The sequence below is a fragment of the Amphiprion ocellaris genome, chromosome 4, assembly GCF_022539595.1.
Source record: "Amphiprion ocellaris isolate individual 3 ecotype Okinawa chromosome 4, ASM2253959v1, whole genome shotgun sequence".
Lineage (NCBI taxonomy): Eukaryota > Metazoa > Chordata > Actinopteri > Pomacentridae > Amphiprion > Amphiprion ocellaris.
Genome location: NC_072769.1, coordinates 30,900,460 through 30,927,659, shown reverse-complemented (window position 1 = coordinate 30,927,659; position 27,200 = coordinate 30,900,460). Strand labels below are relative to the sequence as shown.

General features: G+C 41.7%; 1 protein-coding gene across 1 annotated transcript; it reads right to left on the bottom strand.

Annotated features, from left to right (window-relative positions):
* Window positions 1–27: 27 nt before the first annotated feature.
* Window positions 28–24,546, bottom strand: rnf38 (ring finger protein 38). Its single transcript, XM_023282586.3, has 13 exons — window positions 24,403–24,546; window positions 22,735–23,415; window positions 10,388–10,449; window positions 5,611–5,813; window positions 5,154–5,523; window positions 4,901–5,065; window positions 4,422–4,592; window positions 3,668–3,853; window positions 3,454–3,557; window positions 3,260–3,344; window positions 2,996–3,117; window positions 2,790–2,889; window positions 28–2,613 (listed from the first exon to the last, which is right to left on the bottom strand). Exons 2-13 carry the CDS (start codon window positions 23,336–23,338, stop codon window positions 2,551–2,553), a joined length of 2,235 nt encoding a protein of 744 aa, XP_023138354.2. The 5' UTR covers window positions 23,339–23,415; window positions 24,403–24,546; the 3' UTR covers window positions 28–2,550.
* Window positions 24,547–27,200: the final 2,654 nt, after the last annotated feature.

The window sequence follows — 27,200 nt, the reverse complement described above, 5'->3', positions numbered from 1 at the left end:
ACGAAAGAATAACTGGAACGTACAATGTTTTAGAAGAGGATGTTATACATTTATTATTGAACCAGCTTTTGAAATCCAAAAGACAGGGTAAGGGATTAAAAAATCATTGCACTACTTAATAAAGTATTACTAGAAGTAACTCTCATACAAAATGTACAAATGTTTGTTAAAAATTTCATTATCATCATAACAGGCCTTCAAATGATTTTGGTTACAAATAAAATACATAATGAAACTACTATGACACCATTTTAATTATAGAGTTTCATAGAGTTTGAAGGAAAAATATTCAAACAACCCAGCGACTTGCATGGAAAAGTTTAGCAAAATGAATTGATAAGCACGAATCATACTGGTTTGCACCATTTTCTGAAAAGACATAAATAGTGGGACTGAGGTAATTGCTAGTGTACCAAGCAACAACAACAAAAAAAAACAAAACTGTCCAACACAAAACAATCCTAAGACACGAAATGGATGCATACAGTCACAAATATGACCCCTAAGAAAAAGAAACGATGACAGGAAATATCATTTCCATTGATTCCCATGGCTAATACATAATTTTATACACTGACAACACTGAAGAAGAGTTTTATAAAGTGATGTTCTTCCCAGATATTGATGCACTTTGCATTTTCTGAAAAGTAAAAATCTGGTTTGAACAAATATATTGGTCTGATGTGATGACAGTCAGGAGATACTTGGAAAAAAATGAAGTTGTACAGAAGGCATCTCAGATGTAAGACACTGCAGGTGCCTGGCTGAACTTTCCACAACACACTTCTGTTTTTGCAGTCTCTACTGGATGTGGCCTGCGTTAGGTAGTCGTCTACACATAAAATACCAGTCGTGATAAATAGTGATAAATTACATTTGAAAGTCTTATGTGTGCTTGAGGTGAACTTATTTGAGTTACATTATGACATGCTGACATACGGCTTTACAGTGGAGATGCATTAGTAACATACGCAGACCAAAAACGTTTAGAAATATGAGAATATAAAAGGGTTGACATGTTGGGATACTGAAGAAAATATAAGTTTTTAATGCATTCACGTCTGTTCTCACACACACACTCTGTGAAAATTGTATCAGTGGTTTGATCAGAATGAAAAAAGCATGTAGGTCTCAAATCTAAATATTAAAGTGCTGAAGTGTCAAATCCACCAGTGAAACAGTAGATTTAGCCGTGACCTTATAAGCCTCTTCAAACTTGTTTCCTGTCAGTGATGGAGAAAATGTGTGTTATCTGCCAACACTTACAGAAGGTACCACGACAGATACAGTCACATTTTCAAAAATCTTATTCCCAAAGGAAAACTAGCTAACTGAGCATGGACAAAAGTTTTGTTGTTTGAATGAATCTCCATAGTTCTGTAAAATCTAACTTTACATAATACAACTGGAGAAAGCTTAGTGGATATGTAGAGATGGTGATGAATGACCCAGATCAGTTTTCTTTATTTTTGGGAATACTGTATCACAAATGTCTTTCAAAAACCCTAAACCTTTTCAGACAAGAACAATGTAGATGGGCAAACACAGTGATGGAGACAGAAATGTAAAGCATATTAATAATATTTGCTTTAAACAAAATCGACAGAAAAGCATTGTTCCTGCTCCTAAACTTTCATTTTTAACTTTGATTCTTGCTGTAATGGTCTGAAGTTACCCGATGGGGATAAATCAATTTGGAGTGGAAAAAAAATATTGGAAATGAACAGGACTGTAACACATGAACTGCATAAATACCACAGAAGGAGTAACTCACATCCACACACTGGCACACACGCACACACATTCAGAGAAAATAAAGTGTATATTTTTTTTCACTGTTCCAAAGTAGTTCATTCTTTGACACACAGTTTACAGTAACTTTGTCTCACCCCATACAGGCTGCTCTGATGCTGAGGAATGCAAGAATACACAAAGAAGAAATTAAAGTGACTCATTCTGTTCAAAATTATAATGAGTCTAATGAAAAGGACAGTCTCCGCACGCCATGATGTGAATGCTTAATTATAACCAGAACAATAACAAAATTATCAGAATCTTTGGACTGCCAGTTTTCTCTAAATGTCTGTTAGTACAGCAACACAGAACTTTTTCAAATAAGCCTTTTTCTTCTCTTATTCACCAAGAAGACTGAGCGGATCCATTTGGAAGGGCTCATGTCATTAAAAAAATACAAACATATATGTCCACCTGCACATGACACTGTGTATATTTCCAAGGCCATTCATAGTGAGCAGTAACCATCAACAGAAGGCAGAGTAGTAGGGCATAATTAGTCCAAAACAGAAGGCCTGTGAAGTCCAGAGATAAAGTGAAAACGAGTCAGCAGAAAGTCTCCACACTGTTAAATGCTAATTCCAGGTGAGAATTACTGTTCGGTGTCTGCGGGATGAACAGTAAAGAATTGAGGAGCAATGGTCCCAGTTATGCGGCAGACTGTGCAAGCCGAGGCGTATGATAAAAGGTATAGAAGTTCACTGATTGGTTGGTGCATCCAAAAGGAAGTCAGGGATTGTGAGTGTTGACATGAGGTCACTCAGAGTCCCGCTGGACCTCAGAGGCATCGGCTCGACAGATAGGACACGTCCGGTTGGCCTGGAAGAAAGAAAAAATAAAGAGTTAAAGTGAAAATAATAATGACTGCAGCAATCAGAGAATGCCAAGACATAAAAAAATAAATTTGTTGTGCCATGTTCTCATAGGATCAAGCTTAATACAGTAAAAAGGTAATACATTTTCTGTTACCTAAGCAAAATAATGTCTTTCCTCACCTTAAGCCACTTGTCTACACATTTGGCATGGAACTCGTGATTACAGGGTAATACCCTCAGGAGTTGGCGAGACTCAAAGTCACACATACATACCACACACCTGTAAGACAAAGGATGGAAGCTTTTTAACACTGTCTTGCAGTAACATTTTGAATCATCCCAAACACCTGCAGCAACCCATAAGACAAATGCATCACGCTACTCACAGTGTTTGTTCAGACTGATGGTTGTTGGGGTTGAACCTGTATGACGGAAGCTGTTCTATATCTGCCTTCGTTAGACCTCGCGGCTTAGCCTCTCCTAGACGTTCTGCGAGGTTCAACAGGGCCTGAGGGTTCCACACAGAGAGAGAACGTTTAGAAAAAATCATCACAGAATTACCAGCAGTTTGAAAACTGGGCTCTCTTCCAAAGACCATGCATCATGTGATAGCACTGTTGGTTGAATGCTGTGGCAGAGGTGTGTCCTACCTCATAGTTCTCCACCTCTCCATCATCCACATCCAGCTCTAGACTGATAGCAGGGGCCACATTTGGGGGCACAGGAAGCATTGACCTGCAAGGTGGTTGACAATAAAAAGCTTAGCACATTTTTATCCCCACTTCGAGGTCAAATTCGCATGTATGGTTCGAACATGAACCTGACGAACTGAAAAAACACTTACAAGAAATAAGGCAGGAAGCTGGGGTGGTAGGGAGATGGCGGTATAGCCTGCTGAGAACGGAAACGCCGGCTTGTGAATCGACGAGGCATAAAGTGTGGATAGGGCTGTGAAAGACAGAAGAGAGCTAATTTATTACACTCAGGGTAAAATCCCCATGTTTTAACAATCCTACATAATAATCCAAACAAATACACAATTTGATTAATGTACCCACCACTGTAAAAAGCTCCTGTGACAGGGGGTCATGGTGTGAAAGGAATTGGAGTGGCGTAGAGGGCGGCAGGGTGGAGGGAGGCTGGGGGTGATGGTGGTGATGGTGATGGTGGGCATAGCTGAAGCCTCCACCCACTGAAAGCTGCTCTCCCAGAAGCTCAACCTCATTTTCGATCCTCTGTAATGGCTGAAATTTAACGACAACAGCATAACAAGTGTTATGATGGGCCAAAGCTAGTTGCTGTTGGGTTTCTTGGCACCAGTTAATGTAATGTGGCATTGAAAATGAGAAAAAAATAAATTGCTGTTATGTGTTGTAATATGTATCAACTAAACAGAAAAACAGAAGTAATTTACTCTATAACTTCCCCAATTTCTCTGTAACTTTAATTAGACAAATAGGCATGACACCTCGTTGACCGGAGAACCCTAAAGAGGCTAAAAACTGTATGGTAAGATAGTATTGTACCTTTTTTTTTTTTTAAATCCAGTGTTTTTGTCTTCTGAATTTATCTAAGTATACCCTTTGTATATAAAGTGAATTCACTGCAAATATCATTTAAGGTCAGCAGGCATACCCATATTATCATATCAGAACTGGCACAGTTTTCTTTGGCTTCATAAAACTACAATAAGCTGCAACTTTCAAAAATTACTAGCTTTCCAATGCTTGAAATTACTTTAAGGTACAAAATAATGCAAGAATGCAAAATAATATATTATAGTTAGGGGAAAAAATGTAATGGTTTACATACCGATCGCGGCTGTTGTGTCTGGAAAGGCAGGAACTGTCCGGGTGTGGGGAGATGAGGTGGGTGGTGAGAAAGGTGAGGCGGAGGGGGAAGCAGGAACTGAGGATCACTGGACAGCAGTGAGGGGAAGGCATAGGGCACTGGCAAGTGTTGCATTGAACATGCCTGTAGCATCTGGAAAAGGGCAAAAGAGCAAAAAAGAGAGAAAAGACAAGAGAGAGAAGTTTTAGTTGTATGTTTTCTTTCTGCGGTAACTGTAATGTGCATAGTCTTGCCACAAGGTGGCAGCCACAACTGGAAAAACTAACAAGCATCTTCAAACAGGAAAAAATGCTGCTACAATTTGTAACAACTTTCCTCATGTACACTTGTCTTTTTCTTTGGTGAGCTATGGTAGAGACTGTACAGCACAAAGTATACTTTTGACTCACAAACAAACCCACACACTCCGACAAAAGTGCACACTGCTATATTCCTCTCACCGGGTGGTAGTGTTGTCCAGTGCTGAAGACCACACTGCAGGCAGGGACCTGTTGTTGTGACGAGCAGGTGGGGGGGAGATGCTGACCGCTACACAAAGGCGCTGCGAGACCATGAGGAGGAACTGGGGTCACTGTGTAGGAAACCGGTACACTGCCCTGCTGCAACTGGGGAGAAACCATACCACAGTTAACACAGCCTCATACACACCTTCAATGACTCCTACACAAAAATTTTAAATATTTGAAGACTAACCTGTTCATGCAGGTCCATAACCATGGCTCCTTGCTGCTGCTGTGATGCATGATGCTGTTGCTGATGATGATGGTGGTGGTGGTGGGCAGCCGGGTGCAGTAGCCGTGGCGACAAAGTGGGGGGATGGAAGGCTCGGGGCTCCTCTGAAACTGCCCCTCCGCCACCAGCAGTGGGAGGCTGGCCATAAGTACTGGGGGTGTGCGTTGGGTATGTCTGGTGTGTGGAGGGATGTGGGTTGTGGTGGTAGTTTTCATCCTGGAGCTCTGTGGGTGAAAGGCGAGGAGCGGGGCCTGGGGTGTAGGGGTGGTGATTGGAAGGCAAGTGACGGGACGGTCTGGAGAGACGGCCACGCTGACGCCTTGCTGGTGGGCTGCAAGTTAGAAGAAGGACAGTTTTAAAGTCGGCACCCTGGGGTAACTTGTCACAGTGGAAATGCAGAAATCAAGAAAAACCTTACCTGCGTCTGTGCCGAGCAGGAGTGAGGCAACGCTCCTGGTGGTAGTGTGTGTGGGGGTGAGGCTGTCTCCGACTTTGGGGTCCTGACTCCCAGGGGCGGATGGGGGGAGAAGGGGTGGATGGTGGGGGGGCAGATGAAGTTAGCTGTTCCAACACGGACTGACTGGACAGCCTTTGGCGCTTTGGACTGGGGCTTTCCTCACTCTGCAGAGGGAGGGGTGGAAAATGGAGGAGATGGATAGGGCAGATGGGTATTGCAGTTAGTGACCAATAGCATTCATGTCAAATAAACCAATTTCACTATACAGTCCCTGGGCCTATAAGACATGCTATTGCATAGACACTACGCTCCTTTTGTGACTCATGGCATTTCCTGTATGATCCAGTGTGTGTGCTCATATGTGTTTGTGTGCATGTGTTTGTGAAAGAGAGCGCATTACACCACCAGCACTCAGAGGCCCTGAGGGTTCAAAGTCACTTCCTCTTGGCTCGAGGAAATGCAAACACAAGGCAAGCACTCACAAGCCCATGTGCGTATTACAAGTACACACCCTCAACTGGATAACTTGACAAATACTTTCTCGTAGAGTCAAAAAATAAAAAATTCAGAGATGCACGCAAAAGCAGTGAGATAGCTGAACATGTACTCAGCTCAGGTTTAGACTGACTCAGGAGTTATCATATACCGATTCAATCCTATCGACTCATTTGTGACTCATTTCACTTACTGTCAAACAGTGACTCTCACACTTGGCTCTTGGTGAGGCAAGAACACACACACACGCCCATGTGTCAGTTCTTAGTCATTCCCCCTTACGAGGAACTTCGCTGTGCTCTCAAGAACACAGGTTCTTTAAGAGATACCACACACACATTGCCCCATCTCAACACTTTCCCCCCCTTCTACTTACTTGATCCCTGCTTCCACCTCCCCTCTTCGTGGGAGAGACACATTGTTAAAGTGTGATAAAAATGACTCAGCGGCTGTGACTTTTTAGCACACACACACAGACATACACATCCACAGCTCAGCAACCTTGAGAGCAGTGTGATAGCTAACAGGAAACAGCTGGAGAGCAGACTGCAGAAACACACACATGCACACACACACACAGTTATGGAAACGCCTGCAGACATGCGCAAATTCACATTCACACATGGGCAGCTGCCACTGTTTGAGTTCTACAGCCTATAAAGAACAATACCTTCTGAAGCTCTTTAAAGGCAAGCTCTACTGTTTTAACAAAAACCAGAACAAAATGTATTTTGACTGTAGGGCCAAAAGAGACAGTACACTAATGGCTCGCTCCAAGTACTGGATGTGACCTGAGCTTGACCAGTTTATGGAAAAGATAAACAATAACAATGACTTCATTTAGTCTTGACCAGAGTGAACTGAATGATAGGAGAGAACTGGAAAAGAGGAAGAAATAGAAGTGAATTGGAGCAAGAGTGTAAGATTAGCAAAGCTGTAGCCCAGTGAAAGCTTCAAAGCCCACATGGTCCTGAATGACAGAACAAATATGAGTAGTAGTGAGGTTTAGACACCACAATGTTGAGTATGTCTTTTTTTAGATGCTATGTAAATCACCACAGACCTGAACATGTGAATCCAAGATGAGTGTAGTATCAACAAACTTGCCACATTTGGCCTTCTAATTGTTTGACTGATTGTCTTTGATTTTCTTTGACAGGTAGAAGTGGATATCAGGAGTTAACCAATTATCAGCATAGTCAGTTAGCTCATTGAATATTCATCCTTTTTCCAATTGCAGGTATTGTATTGTTTTGTCTGATACCCATTAAAATAAATCAGTTTAAAAATGTGCTACTATCTGTAATCACTCTGGGACTTTGGCAATATCTCTCCCACAGCTGTAATAGACTATCAACACTGACGAACAAATGATGAATTTTTTTTATTAAAAATATGATAAACATATATTAAACAAAGGCATTTCTACAAAGTTATGTGTTGGAGTTTGTGTTACTCTAAATTTTGACACCAAGATTTTCATTATGACTGAAAATGTACATTGGTCACAAATAATCCGTATAGGCCTTGAAAAAAACATATCGCTCAAAAAATACTTGATATTACATGGTGCATTTAAATGACTGCATGTTTTATGTTAAAATCTTATTTTTAAGAGTCACAATCTTTACTCACTTGGTTAAACAAATCTGATATTCAAGGTTGCCACTGATTTAATTTGGAAAAAAAAAACAAAACTTTGTAATATGAAAACTCTTTTGTCAAACAACGATATTTGAACACAATTTAAAGTACAAAAAGTACCCATGCTATGCTAATGAGTTTGACTTAACCGACCCTAAATATCAAAGACGAAGGACAAGAAAGCCTTTAAGAGTAGACTATGAATAGGATGAGTCCTCCTTAGCTTATATGTCTTTTAAAAGAATATTGCCAGACAAGTATTCAAGGTGAGGGGCCAAGTAAGAGCTCTCAAAGGCTACTTAAACAAGATTAAAGACAAACGTACCTTGTTGGATTCACCTCTGTTATGTGTGTGTACACATACATATGTGTGTGTGTGTGTATGAAGTCATAACAAAATTTCTTTTTTGGGAAATTAAAAACACCACTTGATGAAAGTTGATTATCAAGTCACACACAGACAAGATTAAGTGTGCAAATGTGTCAGTGTGTTTTTAAAAAAATGAGAAGAGCAATGTATTTTATCAAAACCAATATGTGAGAAAACACACACTGTCTACTTTATGCCCATTACAGCATTGGATGGAGGGCACCAGCGATCCACCCCCACCCCTTAAGATTTCTCTCGACAATGAGCCTCTCTCTTCCGACCCAACACCCCACAACCTCTCTACCAGCCTCACCCCAACCCTAAAACCCTAGGGACATCTACTGTGCCCATTTTCATATCTAAGCCAGCCTCTTCCACCATCTCCACCACACTCTCCCCACCCTCCTCAACAACCTCTTCCCATCCCCCCTTTTCCTTCCATCAGATAAGCTAAACCCATCTATAGTTCCCCTTGCACCCTCTCTTTTTCCTCTTGTCCGTCTGCCCTGTCTGAGACCTTGGCTTGAAATCTGACGGGACAAGATAGGTTCTTCAGGAGGACAAACACATACAGTTGGTCTTAACACATGCAGACTATTGCACATTGGTATGAAAGTTTGATGGGCCTGTCTACCCACGTTAGTGGGAGGGGAGCATTGTCAGACAAAGGAGTGTATGTGTCCTCAAGCAATACCCCATACCATAGCCGTATGTTTCAACAGAATGCTTGGTGTGAACATATACATGCCTGGTCCATACGGCTTTAGACAAACGCTATAAAATATATTTTTTGAAATAGCCAACACACGCAGGCAAAAAAATAGGCACAGTGACTCCCAGCATTATGCTCTATGGCTGATATTGAAGCATATTCTGCAGCGCTCACAGCGTGGAGACCGCACACACATCCTCCCATTCCTTCTCACTATGTCCACATTCAGTGTGTGCACAGACCAGACTGGACAGATATCCTGAGGCAGAAGTACAGACACACCCTTCCACATTCTATTTCACTGTGTCCACATTTGGGGTATGCATGCATCTACTCACACACACAGTAACTCTGGCCAACAGCTGTTGTTTCTTTGATGTCAATGCTAACAACCAAAATAATAAAAGAGGCCCACGTACAGCATGCAAATACACATCTAAGAAATACAACTGAGAACAGGTTTCTTTTTCCAGCTCTAGATTTTGTTCATGAAGGTACACACAGCAAACACGGTCATTTGCTTTAACAGATTCATTAATATTTGCAGACATGCTTCCACTAACACTCAAACACTTCTCCCTCCCCCACTTATTTTCTTTCCATCAACAAGATTTCAAAGCCCATTTTGTTTCCTCTGCCACTGTTCCTCCCTTCCTTCCCCTCCCTTACCCATTCCCCTCCTTTTGCTTCTCTCACTCCAACCAAGTTCCACAGCTGGAGGTGAAATCATTAGCAATACCCCCTCCCTGTTTTTGGCCTCGCCTCCCTCCCTCCCTTCCCTCTCTCCCTCCAAGCTTTCTGCAACACCTTTCTCAGCATCCTGCCTCCCCTCTTCTCCTTTTTCACTGTTTTTCACTTCATTGGCTTGCTTTTAGCACAGACCTTCACTTGTGATAAGGACTATCATTGACTGAAGTACACTTGTATACTCCATTACTGAAATGACTAGTAACACTATGTTAAACATAAACATACTATGTACCATCCTTTTAAATGTAAGTGTACAGTTTCTAAAAAATAATATCAACCCTTAAGGCAAAAAGGAAAACTATATGTTTAGTGAATGTACTGTAAATACTGAATGCATCATCCAGCAACTGGCTGTAAACAGAAAGTTTACACAACTGGCCATCAACTGTTTATTGAAAGGAACAGTCTGCTCCTACTTTGCCCTTTCCATCACATTAAAATAAGCAAAAATGGATTGGAGCAATGCCAGTGCAACTATCTATAAAGATTCTTCTTAAATAACAAACATGCAAAGTACATTTCTCTAGGCCTGTACGGTAGAGTTGCCACAAGCCTTCGTTGCTGCAGTCACTTTAAACTTGTATAATGTATAAATAGTGACATACCATGTATAAGTATAAGTATTTCAAAACATGGTTAACAGCCACAGAGTGTGACATAGTCAACGACATTAAGCACTTCACAAAACTGAAGCTTCAGGCCCATCACTGCAGAAAGGGACAGAAAAATGTTGCTATTGCTGGTATTTAGAAGTTTGTGTGGCTTACCTTATCACTCTCCTCTCCATAGGCATGGTCTGGGTGCCAGTGGTAGGACCCACCAGAGGCTCCTGCACATGGAAGGAAAGAGCAGAACAGGTCAGACATAACATGCCTTAAAAAAATCTGACTTTAGGAAACTATTGAATTTATTCATTACTGTGTATATGTGTGATCCATAAAGAGAGCAACTCTTCATTTTCTTGAGATTCCAAAATAAAATGTGGCATCCAGAGCTGACTTGGAGTTGCTATTTGAGCACAATGGCCTTGAGTTCCTTCAGCATTTAAAATATGCCACTGAAAACACTGTCTTTCTTTAAGTATAACATCAGTCAAAGTATTTTTCTAGGCTTTCCAATATTAAGAGGTGGTTTTGAATGTATTTCACAAGTATGTGCAACTTGTATTGTATAGTATAGTGTTTTACAATACAATGAACAAAACATGTTGCCAATACCTTTGTTGGAAACTGATAGTACCATAATACCCAGTCAATGTGCTGGAGACCCCTGTTTATCTACGTACAATGCATTTAATCTTTTTGTTGTTATTGTTCTAACGCAACTTGGATTTAATACTCAACAGCAAAAAAACAATGACAACATGTTTGTGAGAAGGGACCACAAAAGTGACTGAAACACATATGTTGCCCTCTTGTCTCAGATCGGAGCTGGTAGATGTTGGTGCGCGCACACACACACACATATGCACACACAAAAAAATAAACACAGTAATCCTGGATTAGATAAGCTTTCTGATGATACCGCTGCTTGCATCACAGCTAAGACTTTTACTCTTTTGTTTTTCCACAATCCTTTCATCTTTTTATTGTCTTTCTATTTATTCTGGCTTTTGTTATCCCTTTGTCATGGGGACGTCTTTGGTTGGGGACGTCCTCACCACAGATGGTGGCAGTGGTATACATACCAAGGGTAAGTACTCCCAAGGGCACTCCAGACAAGGCTATCTTTACAATGGAGATGAAGAAAGCTAAACTGGAAGGGAATATATGCAAAAAAAGGCTTTTAAAAGAGAATTTTTCACCTATCGGCTGTTTGTTTGTGGGATTCTTCCTGCTCACAGCCTCCTTCTTTGAAGTAAAGCTATGACTGACAACAAAGAAAAGAGAGGGGAGAGAAAGAAGAGGCAGACAGAGTGAGGTTTTCACAACTGAATTCCTCAATCCTTAAAAAGCCTTTCCTCTCATACTCCAATCCCTAGAGCAAGCAACATAAATGGATAGAAAAGGGTGAGGTAAGTAAAGTTTATGTAGTGTAGTTTAAAAAAACGACTAAAAGGCTATTTCCACTGAGATGAGTTGGGACGGAGTACCTGTGAAGCATTCATGGGACTCACTGGCTGCACGGCACTCTTCTGTATGACACTCATTCACTGATCACAATAGGCAAAAATCCAGCTCCCTCCCTGAATGTGGTCTCACTTGCACATTGTCAGAATCTTGTAAATTGAGTCAGAGACGAGTCATTCAGTCCAAGTCACTCTATAGAGCCCAATACAGAAGCTTCAGAACGGGTTTAAAATGTTTCAATGACATCATGCCCACTGTTGGACTAACAGACTGAACATAATTTAGATTTTGCAGTTAGGGGCCTCAAGGAAAGATGGTGGTGTTACAACATGAATTACAATGTGAATTACATTGTGTTTAAACAATACTGATGCGGAAGATTTTATTAATAATGTGACATTTGAACTACAGTAATATGAAAGATTTTTAACATGTACAAACTTCATTAGCAGTGAGGTATTCTGTGTAACAACAGTGTCTTAGTCGCGTTCCTCCTGCTGCGACAGGGTCATTGTTGACATGTACAGTATATGTAGTGTTGCTTGTGTAGCCTACAGTATACGGGAGAAAAGTGACAGCTGGACCTGGAGACAGCAGCACAGCTCAAGAGACTTGAAGACAAGAACCAGAACAGGACTGTCAGCACGAATACACTGCGACCGATAGCTTAGTACAGACCACAATCAGGAAGATACAGACAACTTAAGCACACAAATAATACACAAACACACACAGCATGTAGTAAACACAGGTGGAAAAGTAGTGGAAAAAAAAGCATGAGGATGACTGGAGGGAAGAATCTGGAATGATTATATTGATTAAAAACTAATAATAATCAATTAGAAATAAACTGCATATAATCGAAGCACATTTACGATAAACCACAAATTAAATTTGGACTACAAGTTTAATTCGTGTCTTAAAAATAGATTTTCATTTTTCGTGTAAAAGAAGTCTTAATCATGGTGGAGAAAACAAACAAGCTGTGAAGCTGTGTAAATGCAGAAAAATTGCTTTGACAACATCAGGCCGCTAACTTGCAACTTTGTAAACTTAAAGTTGGGATGAAACAGCATCCATCATATGGTGGTTTTCCACTGCAGGAACTCATGTGCAAGGTGGTGTGAATGTTTATGGGAACCCCATGACTGGACTTCCAGTCTTTCTGTTTCCATTGCAACATAGAACTTTTAGCTTCAGCAGCGACGTTAACTCAGAGTGCCAAAACAATGACAAATAGTAACTACTGGGGGTAACTTCAATTTGTTGAGCATGTAGAAAACACTACAACTGAGGTTATATGGTCAATTTTATGTTGTTAATGGCGATGTTAGAGAAGAGGTTCTTACTACTTGAGGAGGATATTAGCGAGCAGAAAAATGGTTGTTGTCCTCTCTGAGTTTAACCCGTCCGCATCAAGCCCCACACAGCAGCTTTCTGGGGTAAAAGAAGTAACCTGAAGTAGGCATTTTTCCCCCCTGAAAACAGCTCAGAGGTTCAGGCTGTCCTAAAACTGTCTGAAAGTTCCTTTAGTGAACAGCTTACAGACAGGGGTGTGGTTGTGTGATCAGGATATAGTCAAAGGTAATGAGAAATCTGGTGCTTTTTGTATGACTACATAATGCCATACTGCAATTAGTGTAGGAATAATCAGATCAACAGTCTGCCTCAAGAATAGGAATTAATATTTTTTAATTAAAACATTTCAGTCTCTTTTCTGTCATAAAAAGCATGCAATATGAAATAACAGGACTTACTGTAGAAGCACAGAAATGACACACTACAATCCAACTCTCGACTTTGAAAGACACAGCACAAAATCTAAATATTTATTTAACTAAATATTTCCTAAAAAGTTCACTTCAATACGTGTTATACAAACATAAGAAAAGAATGTCTGCCATCCAAGCCAGGTTCAGTGACTATGTTCAGAGTGAACAGTTTGCAGACCACATAAAACCATCCAATTTTCACACTCAACCACACCACCCCAATGGCTGCAGATAATTGCCATTGACTTCAGTTGTTTGCGCTGGAAAACCAGCATAACGGTGATGCGGAGGAGAGGATGAAGAGGGAGTGTGAAGGAGAGAAATGTGGGTGACAAGAAAAGGGCAAAGTGGAGGTACAGAAGAAGAGGACAGGCCTGGAGATGCACATGAAAGGGTGAGAGCACTGAGGAGGAAAGGGAGATGGGACCAGACATGGAGTGGAGGGAAAAAACATAAGGAAACGACTGGAGGGAGAGAGCAGTGGAGGGTGAGAGAACAGCCAGAGAGAGGGAGCAGGGTGGGGGTTGTGGCTTCCCCTCTTGACTGCTATTGATTTTCTGTAAGCCTCAGAGTGCATCAGCTATTTCTATCCATTTCCTCCACCTCTCCCTCCCTTTCTCATCCCTCCCCCCTGCACTCAGCTCAGACACCCTCCTTACACATCCTCCTCCTCACACTCTCCATCACTTCATCACCATGCCTCCCAGCCACCGATCTATTTCCCTATCTGCCGGCCTGTCTCTCTCCCATATATCCCTGCAGCTTTATCGCACAGCATCCACGTTTCCCTTCCTTGCCCTATCGTACCATCTCTGTCCACAATCTCCATCACCCTCTCTTTTGCAGTCTTTCTCCGTTAAACTACCTCTTCCTTGCTCATGTCAAAACAGAAAAACACAGGAGAGAGTGGGTGAATATAAAGAGTGGTTGAATAGATAAGATGAATGACAAGTGACTGAACAAATCACCAGCTTGACAAACAGGAAAATGCACTGAAGCCACATAAACTTGTGTAGAACGTGTACCTATTCACATGGCAAAAACAGAAAGTTTTAAAAAACATTTTTAAAAATAACAAATGTAACATATGTGCTACACACACATATATACGCACCTCTCACATCACCCCGCCTCCTGAACACATGTCACAGCACACTCCACACCCTTGTGCAAAGCAGTCAAGTAACAAGCTGATATCTAGGCTTAAAATAGGCGGGCATGTAGCGCTTGCCCAGCCATTACCTGCTACGCATGTGCTTTACGGCAGAAGAGTGTGACTGCAAGTGTGCGTATAGAAATGGGAATGATTCTACCTTCTCTCCCACATGATTGTCCTCCTACCTCTCCCTTCTCATTATTTTTCTCATTATCTTCTTTTTTGTTGTTAATGATGAAGTCCTTGAGGCTACCCCTCCATCCTGCACTTCCTCTCAAGTCTGAGAATTTGCATCCCACAATCTGCAAACATGTGCATGTGTTTGCAACATACTTGAAGTAAAGGTATTTTGAATATAGGCAGCAGCACTGACTTGATCAAAATGAGAACATGAAGAAGAAAAGGAAAACTGAAGATGGGTGCATGTCAACAAATTCACATGGTTATGAGCTTACCAGAAACCCCCTATGCATATTCTTTTGAACCTTTTCTATTGTTTAATATGGAGAATATATACCTTGGCATCTTTTGCTACGTGATATTAACAGGTCGTTATGGCCCAATACTTCCCCATCAAGCTAATGTCATTTATATCAGCTAATTTTACAAACATCACTGATTTGTTTGGCTTTTACAGCAAAAAAGAGCAAGTAAAAGTGACTATTTCAAAAATATTTAAATCCCCCCTCCACTTAAAAGTATGTATGCATGTGCAAATATTGATATTAGAAATATTCCTCTCTTTTCAACAGGGAAGTTTTTCTGTGCTCTCCTCAAATCTGAGTACAAAGAATTATGAATTAGTCATAGGTAGCTCCTAAACGAATATAAAAAAAATAACCTTTAAAATGACAGTTTTGACTTAGAAAAGACCTTTCAAGGTAGTTTAAAGCATGCCATCAGAGGCCCCAAACGCACAAATGCATTAGCAGCTCAAGGACAATACCTGCCTGAATGCACCGTCAGCCCTGTCCAGTTTCACCGCTAGTTACAGCTCCATAGAGGATATTTTATTAGTCAGCAAGAGCATTCCTATTGGTTGATTTTTCAGCGAAATTTTCCATCTAAACATCTTAATTTGTGTGCCATCTACCTTTGCTCTCGTTTTCACTTCTGTCAACTTCTTCTCAGCACATGAGAATGTTTTGACAGTGACAGTATTTTGTCTGTATGCACATGTTTTCTGACAGTCCTGTTCCTGCCCCCAGCCCACCCAAGGAGCTTGTAAACAAGCATGTGCACATACAAAGTCAGCAGAAAAGTAAGTTAATGAAGACACACAAAATACGCACAGCTAACCACTACTTTCACTTTCTCACTCTTCCATCTGTCTTCACAATCTCTCTCTTGTCCCTCTCCCCCAATGTAAGACCAAAACCATCTGAGAGACAGTATTAAGGGAGAGAAAGTAACAGGCAGAAAAGGAGAGACCGACATCTTAATTCTCTGCTCTTTCACCATAAATCTCATCACTATTGCCACAAACTGAGCTTTAAACTCACTTAAACTATATTTAGTGGAGCTTATAGGAAAAACATTAGAGAAACATACTTGTTCTGTGTCTTTGAAGTAACTAACGCACAATTTATAAGTCAAGGATCAATGTCACTATATCTACACAAAATGTCAAATATCTGAATTAAAATCCTATAATTACTCATTAAGTTTTCTTTCATTTTGGCTGTGTGACTGCAGTAACTGAAGCAGATGGCTACATACTGCTAATAATAAAACGAGTAAATGTCACTGTATTTAGATGACAGAAATACCACAGTAAAGACACACACACAACCACATATGGGTATAATATTGCTTTTGTTCAACAGGTGCCAATGCATGCAGACTATCTGAAAAGGTCTGTCCAAGCTAAGACATTCAACAATGGCTTTTGAATGATTTATGCAACGCGATGATCTCCATGACAAAAAAGCATGTATGCTCATGGTAAAGGTATTCTCTTTTTTTTCTTTTTTTTTTTTTTACCAATAATCCCTGCAGAAGTTTCAAAAACATCAGTTTTGCCTCATGAACATGAAAATGTTCTAGCAAGGCACACAAAACTAATCATCATCTACTCCATACGAAACGGCTATGTTATAAGTATAAAGTTTTCACAATGTATTGTCCCTGAGTTATTGTGTTGACAAAAAAAATCTGTTTTCTTTAATTAATCTAATGGGTCATTACTTAAGAAAGATTTTTAGAGCTGTACATTTGTCTTTGCTTTTCTGCATACCTGGTATCAATTACAACTTCTTAGCTTAAGGTGTTTAAAGCATCATCTTTTTTTTTTTTCCAAAATTTGTATCCCCTTAAATTGTGCAAATTTATATTAAAATGTGCACCAGAATATAGTCAGATCACAGTTTCTATCGTGTGATGTTCTTAAGTTACCACATCCACAACAATGTGTCTATCGAGTCACAGATCTAGAATGACAACATACAGTATGTCCTGCATAGCATGTTCCACTATGGTAGGACATAAAAACAAAAAAGACTGATGCCATTTAAAGTAATGCGCATCAACACACTTTCTTATGTGACACTTTGAATATATGTATTAGCCATGTGGCATTCACCTCCCCTTCTGCTATCTACATGTTACAGTTTTCAAAATCCTCTTTGCTCCAGGAAACAACAACAACAACTTCAAAGCATGTTGAAAATAGAAGTTTTACTGTGATCTGGATTCTGCAAGAAGAATGGCTTGTTAAGGGGTACCGTCCCTGCATTCCGGGCTAAAGGATGTCCAAGAAACTGTGATTGATTTAAAGACATACAAATAAGCAACTGTGTTTTCCCCCCTTTCACAGAATGATTATGAGTGTAACCAGACCGTTCTCCAGCACTGACACATATGCGAGGAAAGGCTTGGCAACTAAGCTCCTAGTCAATAGCTTGTATCAGATTTAAAAGTCCAAAAGCACCTGATGAACTCATATGCTGAAAACTGTGGGTCACCTAGTCCAAACAGAGCTCCCGTGAGTGAATCAAAAAATAATAATTAATTAATTAACAAATGTCTTTATATTCTGTCCAATGCAATGGAGGTAAGTCCAATCAAAATAAGAATTTAAGAAAATCCAAACGTATAACCTGAATTTCAAATGCCCTCAAACCCTTGTGGGCTTGCAAGGTGGCAGAAAAATGGACCAAAACACTCACAGAATCTTGTCATTCATTTCTCCAACATCCCTGCAGCATGTTTACTGCTCTCTGCTGCACAGTATCTGTATACACTGTTTATTTAAACAGTCCTTGTTTTGCCAATGTACAATGCTGTGAAGCCCTGAATCTTCAATGAGTGTAGCATATTTAGCCATATGTTGGCAAATCGAACCACACTTAGCATATGTGTGGACCGCAGAGGAATGGATTATGTTGCAAGGAAGATTTGGGGAAAAAAGTGCTTTCTTACAACTGTAACTCTACAAAACATCTAAAACAAACTTAGTTACTTCCTCAATCAACACCTATGCAGACTTGCAGTAATATACTCATTTGCCTTTTAAGTGACTTTTAAAACAGAAGCAGAAAAAGCACAAGAAGAGGTGGAAACAGGGAAGGACACAGTAAGGGGGTTATGTTGAAAAGACAAGCAACACTGAGGTTGCTAAACGTTTGAGACATAGAATTGCCACAGAAGCAGCTGGAGGGTAAAATACAAGAATGAGAGAAAAGCTAAAGGTGATGACATCCATGACCCATGAGAACTGGTCACTCTGAAGTTGGATTTATTCTGGATGCAAAGAAGTTGAAGACAGTCCTGTCTTATCTGTAGCATTCATTTTGACATAGAAAATATCACACTTCCAGAAAATCATTGAGTCTTTAAATTACAAAACCAGGTAATGAAATATACAAATAAACCACACCTATCTAGCTGCCTGAAGACATACTGCTTTTGAACTACATCCAGTGGAAAGCGGTACTACAAATTGGCACTCACGACATAATCAAGCTACATCCGCTGGACATGCCCAGTTATATCAACAGGGACAAAAGGCTAACATGCAAAACAGCAGGAGCAAACAACACCTCCCTCCCTTCCTTCTCACAACATTCATTCATGCCATTCTGACACATACCTTTACCTATATTTACAAACTCACTGCCGGTCCTGCCTTCAATCATCTCCTCTGCCTTCTCCATGCCGCCATCTGCTCCTAGCTAATAATTTTTGATCTCCCCCTTTCTAGTCACAGTATCCACACCTCCTCCCAGGTTGCACACTCAACTGCTCTCTAAAAGCCATGCTTCCTTTCTGTGCTTTGCTTACTCTAAAACTAATGACATGCTATGTCTCCTCCACAGTCAGCCCTATTCCATGAAATTTGTTCACATCCTCCTTTTGCTAGTACTCCTTGGCCTCAGCCTAATTATCTCTCCCTTTCCTTCCTCATCCCCTCACTGTGCTTGACCTTCCTAAAACTCCTGTGCTGCACTTTCTCGCTGCACTCCTATAACTGCACTGACTTCTTTTTAAACAGACTCCTCGCTTTTCCAGCTCTGTTTTTGCACTCTTCTTGGCCTCTTTTGCCTCTCCTTTTACTGACCTTTCTTAAGGCTTTTAGTGACCTCTGGAATTCCCTCTTTCACTCCCTCTTAGAAGTACTTTTTTAAAACCAGTTCAGAGCCCTTCCCTTAGATTCTGAGCTAATTTAAGGTCACCCTCCACTATTCCAAAGATCTTCTCTTGCTGACCAAAGCGACTGCTTTGTTGTTTATTTAGAATGACAGAGGAGCAGGGAACCCCTGCAACTTGGTCAATCCAAGTGAAAGAGTTTCTCTTCAAACTGGAGGGGGTTGCCTGGGCGACAAGACAAAGGAAAGTAAAAAAAAAAAACAGAGTGCATGTTTCCACTTCTGTTACAGACAGAAGGATGGAGAGGATAGGAGTGGAGTGGAGGGGTAGAGGCAGAGTGGCAGTAGTGTCCGCCTCTCCGCTGCTTTGGGCAATCCATTAAAACGATCCTTCCATTAGACAAATGTGAGGGAGGAGGCCAAAGAAAATGGACCAGAGGGGTACAGAAAGGGTGGACTGATCCAGAGGGGAGGGAGAAATGAATGTGACTAACAGAGGACAGGCTGTGACAGAGGTGGGTCAGAACTGGGATAGGATATCAACTGCTACAGAGGATGTTTTTAATCCATTTGGACCTATTTGGCAGCACTTTCAAGCATTTTTTGGAGCACATTTTCTGTGTGTCTCTTTTGCTCTAAGTGTCAATTTTGCGGACATGAGCTTGCAACACATGTACCTCATAGCGCATGAGGATTTCCTAAGCTGGTAGGCAAACTCATTTGAACAATATATGAAATAGAATGTCAAAAGCAGATAACAAAAAAAGTGTGCACTACAGACAGTATGTGGCAAGCGTTAAAGACTAAGGCCCCAAGGAGGAAAATGGGACCAAAAGAATTACAACAGACTACAAGGAGAGGAAGGAGAAGGAGAGACTAAAGAGTACGGATATCATTATCTTTCATGCGCAACGCAGGTGACAAGCATGGGAAGAATAGATTAAGTATCTCTCCTCCTCTCACTCTCTCCCAACAAGCAAGGCCCATTCTAGGAATGGAAAGAGGGTCTAATAAAAGGTGTGTAGTGTTGGGGAAAAGTCCAGCTAGCCAGCTGCTTCATTCTTGTAAGAGAACATTCAGCTATAAATTAGTCCCAATGCATCCTCTGGCTAAGTTAACAATGTAAGTAACACTCCAAGATAAAAACAACTACTGTATTTTTATTTTTTTACTAAAACTCAGCTTGCATTAGTTTTGTGCTACTACAGCTCCTAAAAGAAGAATATGCCTACACTTCTGCAACTGTCAGACTTAACTTCTCTTACTTGAACAAGTATAGCAGAAAGTGAAAGAAAAATACAAATGTGCAAAAATGTACATCCACCTGTATTCTTTCCAAATGATTGTTCTTCTTGTTGCTATGGGTTTAAAAATAGTCTTGACAACAAGTCAGTGAATATCTAGAATGGCTAGCTGAGGCCTCCTCCTCTAGCTCAAAATCAATTTGAATGGAAATACAATAAAGCCATTCTATCTATTGATTTGAGCTATCCTATAAGTGTCATAACCCAACTACTATGTCAGAGTACAGGTCGTAGATCACAGCAGACCAGTCAACTCTAATTATGACTAGAGCTTCTTTAGTGATGCAGTGTGACTTTGCAAATTGAAATACGACTATAATACAAATTGCTCAGTTGTTTCAGTTCTTCCTTTTCTTATTTTTTAACACAAACATGCAAACGAGGACCTTGGTTTCCCTGTAACTCTTTGAGCCACTCCAAAGGTGGACATACAACACATGTTGCGTAGACAGTCAATACAGGCTGGGAAACCAGAAGGGGCCTTTGTTTGTTTATGTGTGTTCAGCTGTTTTTTTTCTTACTCTCACTCTCCCAGACAGGTAATTCCAGTCTCGATACGCAGTTGCTCAGTTGGGTTTGTTTTTTTTTTGTGTACACACATATGCAGACACCTTCTGTTTAAAGTTGTCAGTTTTTTAGTAAAGCCACAGACTTCCTGTGCTTTATGTGTGAGATTTGGCATGGTAGAATATTGTTTTAAGCTTTTTATACAAATTAGCTTTATTTGACTGTGTAGTTGAATTCTGTTCCCAGAAGAAACAATACCTAGTAGTGACTGAGCTAACCCACGTTTAACTACGTCATCTGTCATGCATGAATTGTTTAGTGAGAGTAATGACTGGGTTGTTGATCTATGGAGTGTGAGTTAAATTATCCCTGCATGTAGAAATAGTATGAGTAGTTAGTCACCCCTAGGCAACGCAAACCTAAATTCCCCTTTTAATTTCACCCTTATACTTTGTCAGTGATTCAAATGAATTTTAAAAGAGATTTTTTTTAAAATCACTCTACACAAGGACTTCTAGGTACAAATCTGCATCTATTTTTGTTCACAGGTTTCCAATTTCTTTTATTAAAAAATTAACACTAATGAAATATTCCTCAGCACTCCCCGGGTGACAGCTACCATCTATACAGAAGCATTTTCTTAACCTGATAAGCCAGTTTGGAGTGCTATTAGTTTTAGTGAAAGAAAAGCTTTCCCATAGCCTCAGTGAATGTGAAACTCAAGCTGTGCTATTTCAGTGTTATGTGGTTCACTACACTGCATTCGCTGTGTGAGAGTGCCCTCACATGTATTCTACACCCAGCACCAGTCCACACACACTCTCAATAAGTTTTGCTTTGCTCTGAAGCAAAAACACCAAAGCATAGATTAACACAGGTACTTACTGGCAAAGAATGTCTCTATCCAACAGAATATGCTCATGCAGCAGACACAAGCTGTATATCTGTCCGTACAGGGCCCCAGTAAACTTTATAACACAAAACACTATTTTATCATTTAGATGAACTGATATAGCTGTGCTAATAAATATACACAATATGGCCATCTAACCATGAAGCTACACAATACGTTCTTAAAATGAGCTTGTGTCAGTACAGAAATAGCCTATATGATAAGTGTCAATTTTCTTTCTCATTTCCTGAACTTCACCTTTGCCGCCCACAAAGCCAACCCTGTGGGTAAACTACCCACCATTTTTACTCCAAGTACCCATTAGTGTTTTGTTTTTGTTTTTTTAAGAGTAGACGATACCTAGTTTAGACAAAGATTAGCGTGTACACATTGTAAGGCTTGTTACCTAGCTACATCAATATTTGTGTAATTGAATAAAGGTAGACATGCCACAGTGCCTTAAGAAATGCAGTCTGGTTAACTATGCACAGCAGCTGAACTGGCTCGAGGCTTCCCCAGTCCACACCACAGACTGCTGTTGTTCATTTACCTACTGTATGTGCTAACTGTGCACCACATCCACACTACAGCTCAGTGGCAAGCACATAAAACACCCCATCTAATTACATCAAATGTGTTCACACATGCACAGACAGTACTGTCATGCCAACCCCAGGGCAGTCCCCTAGTTCTCACTTTGCCTCTGAACATGCATTACGCCTCCATCCTCTCAACTCGGAGATTGTATGAAAATAAAAGTATTTGAAAAATGTGTGACTCGAGCCTACATAAACACATACACGGTCTGTGACAAGTGTGGACGTTTACCTGCTGCCGGGATGCGGTGCGCTCCGGGAACCGAGGATAGCCTCTGAATGCCGGGAGAGGCGTTACTTCCCGGGGCTCGCTGCTGGTTCTCCGAGTGGTTGCTGTGAGCGCCAAGTGGCGAGCAGCCGGCACCGTGCTGCATCTGTGGATGTAGCTGCTGCTGCTGCTGATGGTGGTGGTGGTGGTGATGGTGGTGGTTAGGTACCATAACTCCTCCGCTGGTTATTCCATTACCGTTCCCAACACCGTACTGCTGGTAATACCCAGACCGAGAGCGCGATCGAGTCCTTGGGGGCTCCATGGTCATTTGGTGGGGGTGAAAGGGATGGAAGAGGAAAGAGGAGGACGCGGCTGGGGACTGCGGCGGAGAGCCGTTGGTAGATCCGGGCTGTACAAAGCCCCTCGCCCCGCTCTGGCTGTAACTATAGCCCCCGAGTCCTCTGCCCCCCTCTGCGCCCCCGTACTCTGTTCGCTCCGCCGACTCCGCCGCCCCCGCCTCGTCGAATAAATCAGCCCCTTTAGGGACAGTCTCCGGGGTGGAGGGCAGCCGGGGGCAAATTCTAGGCTCCTGAGTCGTTGGCTGTCCAGCGGCTGCGATTGGCATTTCCTTTCGGGCTATTTCCTCTGTTTCTCCTTTTTTTTCTTGCGTTTTTTCCTCTCACAGAAGAAGCTTTTCACAGACTGTTCAGAAACACAAAGTTGGGAGACTTAAGCTGAGCAGTGAGGTACCCCCATCTAAAGCACAAACACACACCAAATCAAACTATTTCAACCAGCAACACCCTTGTTTATTTTGACAAACACGTGCACAGTAATTTGGGTGTAGCTTGTAGTTAACTTCCCTCAAGTTTGTCTGAGTAACGTTACTAAAAACAGTGTGATTCCCCAAACTGGCTCGACAACTAAACAACGTTGCCTAGTCAAGATACCATCTTGTGTTCTAAACCAAACACAGCGGCGCGGAAGTTAAAAGTCGGTTCTCCTTTTATAGCAAGATTTATCCCACGGTTCACCGGCGACATTTACTCCACAACAACCGAGCAAAACGGCCATAGCTCGCTAGCTCACGAGAGGCTAACGTCGGGGGGGAGGTATGCTAACATTAGAGCGCATAGCACACTGTAGTAACCCGCGTTATTACCCTTATTCTAACAGTTGAATAATTTAGCTAGCACAGCCTACCGCTTTCTTATAACCGTATCCAACCCCGAACTGAGTTTAAAGCAACTTTATTCACTTTAAACCACATTTAAACTTGTTTAGCCAGTCTGCGTAATGTCGTTCGCTAGCTTGGCAAGCCATACCAACCCCTCCTCCTCTGCCGACCAACACAGAGAAAAATCCCGTAGCTAGCCACCCACGCCTCGAATCCCTTTAAAATGTTAGGTTAATAGTGACAAAACAAAAACAGGCTTTGAGTTTTTTAAAAAGAAAACTTATTCTGGTTGATTTCTCTGGTGAGCCGGTAGTGTTTTCCCCCAGCTATAAAGAGGCAAGCGGCAAAAAGCGCAGAGCGAGAGATGAAAAAGTGGTCAATCTAAAATTACAAAGAAAGAACCACAGCTAAAATTAACACGATCTTAAAGAATGACCCCGCCTCTGAGTCTACGGCCGAAACCCGGTTTAATTTCGCTGAAGGGAGTAGTTTTATTCAATACAACAACTTACCTTCAATGTGCTCTCCTCGACTGTACTCCTGACTCGGATCTGTCGATAATATTGTGAGCCCTGCGTGTGAGTGTGTTTGAATGTGAGTGTATGAGCCCAGTGTTCGCTTGATGTCAGCGTGAAATGTGACAGACCGTCAACGCTCAAGTCGGATTTCACCAGGCGCGACCAATCGATACCGGAAAACACGCCGCGTTTGTAGTCGCTATTAGCACAACTCACACCTCATTCATTCACCCAGAACAAAAGAGCACGACAGAATATCCGAAAGTGTTACATCTGGCCCGTCTTCGCTTATTCTACGTCGAAGCAGCGACTTTTACCGGTTACGCGAACTGGTTTACGATCGGTACTCGATTAGTAGTCCCTGTTAAATCAGAAGCTGTGGATAGCAGAGAGGCAGGCTAAAAGGGGCTTTAAATTATTTATTTACAAATACCAAGCCTACCCATTGCAGCTGTTTCCTTCTGGAGCCGAAAGTTCGCTTTAAAAATAAGTATTCGCTGTGTTTGCAAAAGTTGCACAGGCTGCCAGTTTACAGCAGCTACAAAATGAGAATGAGTTTATTTAGCACCTAATCTGAAATAAATTAGCTTAATGCAAGCTAGAGCATCAGGGTGAATGAAGTGAATTGGGATCCAAAGCCAATGTTCTCACTGACTGAACAGGTTTGTGCGTGTTCCGTATAAGCTTGGGTTCCCTCAGTCTTTTGATCCAGCAGCTGCTGAAGCCAGAAAGAGAGTGACATCTTTTTGGTGTGAATATTGAAGTGCTGTTGTGTCAAGGGTCAAGGATGTGGCCTGTATGAAACATTTACAAGATTCTGCTGCAAATAATGTGTCATGTTGATATCCTCTGACAGTGTGTGTGGAGGCAGGAGGGTGCGATGGTGTGATAGGAAGCCATGTGAGGGGAAAACATGTATGTGTTTTCTGTCTGTTCTCTCTTTCACACCATCTCACCTACTATGTACCCTATTCCCTTGGTCCTGTTCTCTCATTTCACACACACTCATCCCCAACCCATCAACACCACTCCTAATAGACACGCACACACCCAGCACACATACATTCTCTCCTCATTACACTCCCTTTCCCTACTTTGATGATATGCAAATATCCCTCCCACCCTCCTTCCTCTCACTCCTGCCTCCCTCCCTACCTCCCTCCCACAAGCAGCAAGCCTCCACACACACACACACACACACACACACACACACACCACACCACACACATCACACACAGGCTAATGCGCTGTGGCAGCGTCCACAGACAGGCGGGGAGGATCAATTTTTCACCCAGTGTGCTACCGATATTCATAAGATAAGGCCACAGAAGATAGAGGAGAGGGGAGAGACATGGGGGAAAGGTGGGGGGAAAGAAGGGGAACAGCGAGGAAAATGGCGAGTGGGTGTAATGAAGGGGGAGGGAGTGCAGAATAAAGGGTGTCCAGGAATAAGGGGTGAGTGGGAAGAAGATTGAGAGGAGGACTAGGGAGCAGTTACTAGGGAGGATGAGCACGGGTGAGAAAGTGGAGAGGAGTGGGGAAGTCTCGTGGGTGTGTGTGGGGAGGCAGTGAGGGTGGAGGCAGGATGAGTAAGTGGGTTAGGGGTGGTAGGGAAAGGGGGATGGGGGTGTAGAGAGGGCTCTGGGGGATGGGGTTGGGAATGGATAGGGTGGTAAGGGAAAACGAGGGATGGTGTGTGTCTATGTGTGGATGGAGGTGGGGGGGTTATTTTGCTGACGTGCTCTCTTATTGGCTTGTTCAAACGCTGGGGGAGGGGCAGCCACAAACCATACTCTTGCCAGCTGTAGGGAAGAGCAGAGAAACAAAGAGAGAGAGGAGAGAGAGAGGAGGGAGGGGGCCCAGTTATGTGTTTTAATGTTGATATTCTGGTCTAATTAGATTTCTGTCTGAGTGGCGGAATGATTGGCGCTGATCATATAGAAATGGGTGCAGCAGAAGTGGAGGCAGGCTTTGTTTGACAATTTTTTAGCACGCACAAGGGGTTCTTGATCTATAGTAGAGAAACACAGGGAAGCAAATTGCCAACACAGTTTCTTCTGAATACATCCAAACTAACATTTACTGAGTTGAAAAAAGAGTGTCTTCCCAGGAGCCGATGAATTTTAGATGATGTGTCATCGCTTTAAAACTTCCAGCCCTACCTAAGCATTATGCAATATGTTCCTGAAGGCTATATGTTACCATTTCAAACAAGCCAAGTGTTTGAAACGCAAGAAAGTTCACAAAAAAATACGCATATGGCCATTTACAGTACAGTTGGATATCTGTGTCAGCCATTTGTTTAAATGTCTTTAAAATTAAAAGAGGATTAAATAGAAAGCTTTGACAGCATAGAAAAAGAAAATACCATTCCAGCACACACAAGAAGGCAGATTGAGTGCCATGTGTTTGTGGAGCCCAGCTGAACTCCGCCTGCTAAACCAGTCCGCTGGCTGTGACAGACTGTCAGGCAGGGAAATAGAGAGGGTGGTGTGTTCGTGTGTGTGTGTGTGTGTGTGTGTGTGTGTGTGTGTGTGCGTGCGTGCGTGCGTGCGTGCGTGCGTGCGTGCGTGCGTGCGTGCGTGCGTGCGTGTGTGTGTGTGTAGAAGAGAACAAGATGAGAAAATGAGACAAAAGAGGCAGATTGACCAATACCACCAAAACACACACAAGAAAAAAAAAATACAACAGAAAGAAAAATGACAAACAAGAGAGACATAGAGAAACATACAAAGAGAAAATGGGTGCATACTGTAGTCATACATGGAGAATGAGGAAGAGAGAGAGAGAGA